The sequence below is a fragment of the Python bivittatus genome, unplaced genomic scaffold (genome assembly GCF_059951505.1).
Source record: "Python bivittatus isolate LINGU-HERP-01145 unplaced genomic scaffold, Pbiv_v1 ctg000430_np1212, whole genome shotgun sequence".
Lineage (NCBI taxonomy): Eukaryota > Metazoa > Chordata > Lepidosauria > Squamata > Pythonidae > Python > Python bivittatus.
The window spans coordinates 4,610,277-4,616,320 of NW_028277071.1; the positions used below are offsets into that span (position 1 = coordinate 4,610,277).

The following is a 6,044-nucleotide window of genomic DNA, read 5'->3' on the forward strand; positions in this document are numbered from 1 at the left end:
TTAAAATGTTCTTTTCATTAGCTGATGCTTATGGAACAGTTCAGGTCTCATTACAATGATAAAACATTTCGGAAAGAAGATACACATCAGTAAGCCAGCACTGGAGGAGATCATGGAGAAGATCTCCACAGCCAACATATATTTTCCTCTGGTGCTTAGATAGGTTGGAACAAAGCACAGCCAAACACTGCAGAAGACCAACATGCTGAAGGTGATGAATTTGGCTTCATTGAATCTGTCAGGTAACTTCCTAGCTAGAAAGGCAGCAGAGAAGCTGACCATGGCCAGGAAACCCATAAAGCCCAAAACACAGTAGAACATGGTGACTGACCCTTCACTGCACTCCATGATGATTTCTTCAGACATTGAGTGCACATCAAAATCAAGGTATGGTGGGGACATTGTCAGCCATGCAGCACAAAAGCTGGTTTGAATAAGGGAGCCGCAAAGAAGAATGAAACTGACCATTCTTCCACCCACCCACTTCCTCAATCTGGAACCAGGTTTGATGGCCATGAATGCTAGAACCACAACAAAGGTTTTGGCCAACACACAAGAAACTGCCACAGAGAAGATGAGGCCAAAAGCTGGTTGTCGAAGGAGACACACAATTTTATTAGGTCTCCCAATAAATAGAAACACACAAAGGAAAGAGAGGAGGAGGGAAACAAGGAGAGTGTAGGTAAGATTCCGGTTGTTGGCTTTGGCGATGGGAGTCTCTTTGTGTTTAACAAAGATTGTGAGCACCAAAATTGTCATTAAAGAACAACAAAGAGAAAGAACAATGAGACTAATCCCCATGGGTTCTTCATAGGACAAAAAGGTGATCCGTTTTGGAATGCATTTATTTCTGTTGGGGTTTGGATAATGATCTTCTGGACACAGGGAGCAGTCATCCATGTCTGAAAAAGAACACAACTTGGGTAGGGATAATGCTTATACACAGTCTTGTATGTAATAACTTAGTCCTATTGTATTTGGCATCTTCCTACCCTTCTCCTTTGATATTTTCCCCTCTGGACATGGAAGACAATCATAGCAGCAAAATGACTTCCCTTCTTTCTTGGCCTTTCTGTATCCTTCCTCACAAGGATCATTACACAAAGAAAAAGGTGGTGCCTACTGAGAAAAAAAAAAAGGATAGTTTAACATATTGGGAAAAAATAAAAAATAAATACTTGGAGAGATACTGTTACTGAGGAATTAAGAGATTAAGAAGGCATTGATGAGTAAGGCTGAAGTACTATGAAGACATCACTTTGAGTTGTAATTAGTCCCCAAGTGACTGATTTAATATCTAGCAATATTGGAATCTATGGCCTTCTATAACCATCATCTCCACTCTCAAAAGACAATCTCTTATCTTGATAGGGAACAGTGGTGTTCTAATTCTTAATTTAGAATTTACCAGATTCTTGAAATCCAGTACACTTCAGCTTTTATATCAAAACCATGGCTTTCATTCTCCATACCTAATGTAGAGCAAATAGTAAACCTAAATAAAGGGTACAATTTTTTATTTAGTTATTTAGTTAGTCAATTTATACAGCTGCCCATCTCAACAATTGACAATTCCGGCAGCAAGCAGAATTAAATTAAATAAAAACAATTGCAAGTCTTACAAAAACTAAAATAGAAAGCAGCCAAGAAAAAAAGTCAACCCCCAATCAAATAATTAGTAAAAGCAAAAAGTGGGTTTCTGCACACAGTCAGCACCTTAGGCCTGCACACAGAACTGGGTTTTGATGGCCTTAGAAAAGGCCAGTACAATCAGGGCCATCCTCATCTCTGGAGGGAGAATGTTCCATAAGGTGGGCACTGCAGCAGAAAAGGGATGTCTTGTAGGGCTCACCAAAAAGCAATCTTTGGCTTATGGGATTCGAAGTGTGCCCATCATGCCTGACTGAATTGGATGGGTAGGAACAACTTGGGAGAGACAGTCCCTCAAGTAACCCAGTCCGAAGCCATGAAGGGCTTTAAAGGTGACAACCAGCACCTTGAACCTCATCCAGCAGCACTTTGGCAACCAAACAAGTTCACAGAGTAATGGTGTTACATATGCCAAATAGCCAGCACCATTTTCTACCCATACTGCCACATTCTGCACCCATTGAAGCTTCTGAATTCTATTCAAATTCACCTCCATGTAGAGCTTATTGGTGTATTCCAAATGAGAGGTCACGAGGGCATGAGTAACAGTGAGAAATATTTCTGTACCAAATATTTGAAATGTAAGCATTCATACAGATTTTTCCCTTTCCCTGGGGATTTGTACACAGCGCAGAGATGAGTCTATGAAACTTGCATCAATAGAGATTTGTTTAAGCTACATAAATGAAGGCAGACCAGTCCAGATCCATACATCTAACCTGATCAAATCCTTCTGGCCATGTGATGGAATCCACAGAGATATTAAAGAACATGTCTGGTGGAGCTGTGGGATCTATCGCTCCAACTTTGACTCGAAGAAAGGACTGGTTTGGGAAGGTGATCCAGTTGATAATATCAAATCCACCAATGAATTGTCCATTTTTATCAAAGGAGATCCTTTCACCAACACTGTTGTTGAATGAGACACTTCTCAAAAAGGAATGAAGCTAAATTGGGAGAAGAGATTGAGAAAAAGGGAGGGAGGGAGGGAAGGAGGGAGGGAGAATTCATACTGGATATCCCTTTGTTTGTTTGTTTGTTTGTTTGTTTGTTTGTTTATTGTAGACTAGCACCAACAAATAATATAACAATCATTCGAAAACAGAAGTAAAAGAAGTAAAGTATCATATTCATAAATTAAATTAAAATGTATCAATATAGAATTACAAAATAAGCACTAGAACAAGTGAAAAATCTCTAAAATAACAATTTATACTTCAAATGCTATGAGTACTTAAGCTAGATGACCATAGATAAAAACATAATAAATAGTAAGATATGTAAAGCTATAAGAGTCTAAAATTATCCTTATTTGTAATGAGACTTATACCTGCTGTAACCCTACTGGGTTTGATTAGAATTGTTGCAGTTTTAATCCAACAATCTAGAAGTGAGATAATACCAAGATAAAACACAGAGTAACTGAAATGATACATGTATATTTTAAAAGAGAGGGAGAAAGGATTATGAGTTATACTGAATTATGGTAACCTAGATGGTGCTCACAATCGCCTGACTTGGAGGAGTCATTTGCATTCAATCATAACCTGGGTACACAACTGTGTTACAAGGTCTGAAATGGTTGCCTCCTGGCCAGCTAGCAAGAGACTACGGTAATCCGCCTCTCTCTTGCCTGGCTATTGTGTTTTGAATGGGAAAATATACATATCTCGGAGGTCTCTGGCAAAGAGAGAGGTAAGCAACAAATGACCCAAAATTTCAGTCTCCCACTCACCACAAGGGCAGAATTGCTGCTCTTTCCGTTCCAGAATATTTCCTACAAAAGGGCAGAAAAGAGGGCATTATGGCAGACAAGTGTGAAAACTCCTCTAGTGTTTTTAGGGCCAAAATAGTACAGGTAATATACATAACGTGGGGATGGTTCCATTCTCTTAAGAAAGACAATAACTGTCAATTTGAATCTTCATAGATTTGACAATTTCATGAGGGCCGTTTGGGGTGGCAACTGGGGCAACTCAATAAAGTATGTTTTATTATTTGAAATGATCAGGTGAATTAACACTTCACGTGAATTCTGTAAACCATATCCATAAATTATAATCTCAAAATGTCTTTTTCTCCAACATATTGGACTTCCTCCTTCACTCCCCTTTATTGGGACATTAACCAATAGAAAAGGAAAGTAGCAGTTAGTAAAATATAGTATAATAATGACAGTAGGAATGTAAATGGAGCATATCCGGTATATTTTCTGTTTCATTCTAGAGTAAACAACATAGCATAATGGATTTTAGTTACACAAAAACAGAGTCTGATTTAAATTTCCAAAATAGCATCCAAGTGTAGAAAAAGTCCAACAGTGGGAATTGATGAGGACAATAGCAATGCAGGTGAGTGTTAATGGAAGGTCCATGAAGAGGTCCATGAAAACATCCTCATCTGGAAATGCCTTGAAAAGTCAGCATGATGGTACTTTGATCCATCAAAGAAAAGGGTTGCCAAGCCTCTGCTTCAGCACATCGTGGGGAGGGAGTGAACCACCTCCATCAATCTACTTATAAAGCAGATAAAAATCTTCTCATTAGGGCAGTTAATTTGATGGATTGAAGCATATTCCAAGGGATGTGATTATAAATTTGTAGAGTACCTATTGTAATTTTAATGAAATCATATAAATATTTTAACTGCATCAGTCATTAGTACATTTAACTTTTAGACATAATGCCAATGTTCTTAGAGAATATTGTTTCTTAGAGTTTATGGACAGATGTTGCAACTGCAGTTATGGTGAAGGTTTATGCATTTCTCTGCTTAAGATCTTACCTGCCACAACACTTGATTCTGAAACTCTTGCCTTCCTTCTTTCACTGATGTTCTTTGCCTGGACTTGGATAAATACAGAGATTGCAAAGCATGTGCCACAGCATAGACTGCATTGTAAATACTGTAGCTCTGGCCACTCATGCGTGTTTCAAACACAGATGTAGGAAGGGTCTCAACCCTCTCCTGTCCAGTACATTTTCTCTCAGACTTCTCTGTTTCAGAGTTGGAAAACAAACAGTCAAATGCCTGTTCCCAGAAATCTTTCCTAAAATGATCATTCTGGTTGTTGGTTGGATTTAGGTTTTCAAGAAGTTCCTGGAAGTCTTGGATCTCCTTTATGTTAACTGCAAAGGATAAAGCACCATGAAGGAAATGGATGTCCCAAGATCTATGAAAAGAAACTGAGGTGTAATCTGACTGAGCTGCTATAACCCAAATTTTTGTCTTCTTTTGTATATCATCCACTTCGGACAATTGCAGGTACGTTCTCAGAAAAGTTATGGACCTACTTTCACCATATAAGACTATGACATTGGCTGTGCTATTCATAAGAAGGTGGTATATTTGGACTCCTTCGCCTATTATTTCATTATAATCAATGTAAAAAGCTATATTTGGGAACTCTGCTATGAAATCAAAGCAGATGCCATTCGTGGACAACATGGGGAGCACATCCTGTACAAATTTCTCTCCATTGTCATCATTCACAAATAGAACACCAATCCATGTCCACCTTAAGTAGAGCAATAGCTGGAGGAGGCCCTTATGTTGGTGGGATTCATCTGGAAACATTTGTTGGAAGAAAACTGCTTGAGTCTCTTTATCCATGACTTGAGCAAAGCCATATGTCAACTAAAGGAAGCAAAAAGATATGAAATAGAAAAAGTCCATGTGAGCCTCTAAATTGTGTGCACGCATTTGAGTCTTTGTGTCCCTTTGATTTTATAGACTGAAACATTGTCCAAATAGTTGTGTTTATTTCCAAACCTCTGTCCAGGTTTAGGTCTTCGGTGTCAAGAAATATTATTCTTGTAACTTGTAGTATCCTTATAACTCTGTGCTTTTCTCCTGGAGGAATATAGAGAGTTACTAGACTAGAAGTGTAAGGAATTTCCCAAGGCTTAGAAGACAAATGGACCTCACTGCAAGAAGTGAAGGTTCACCAAGTGCTGGGTTCATCCATTCTGAGTTCTTTCTATTAGTTGGCTATATACCTGCAGGCTTATTCTTCTCTCTATCTACCATCTCGATATTATTGGGACTTTTTGGAAAACTTGAATTACAAGAAATGGATGATTGTTTGGTAACTGCGTTCAATTCATTAACATGGATTATCTGCCATCTTTGAAGCTTCCTTGATGAGTATCTATCAAAAGGTTGTATGCAATTTTAACTACGCTCTTTATCTTTATCATTAAAAGGTAACACTCTAGGCTCTTCAGGGACTGCAACACAGCTTCAACACACCTTACCTGAGGAACTTTGTAGATGCACAGAACAGCTGCCATGTGCAGAGAGATGTCAGGTCCCCCAATGACTGCAGCCAGAGTTTTTGGGACCCCACACTTGTAGTTAGAGATGAATTTGCCTTGAGAATAAGGAAGCATCAT

At 38.6% G+C, this 6,044-nt stretch overlaps 1 protein-coding gene across 1 annotated transcript; it reads right to left on the minus strand.

The window, feature by feature from the left end:
• On the minus strand, positions 1-6,044 carry LOC148215309 (vomeronasal type-2 receptor 26-like). Its single transcript, XM_088144130.1, has 5 exons — positions 5,907-6,044; positions 3,386-3,427; positions 2,370-2,597; positions 993-1,119; positions 1-902 (listed from the first exon to the last, which is right to left on the minus strand). The coding sequence occupies exons 1-5, from the start codon at positions 6,042-6,044 to the stop codon at positions 1-3; spliced, it is 1,437 nt and encodes a 478-aa protein (XP_088000256.1).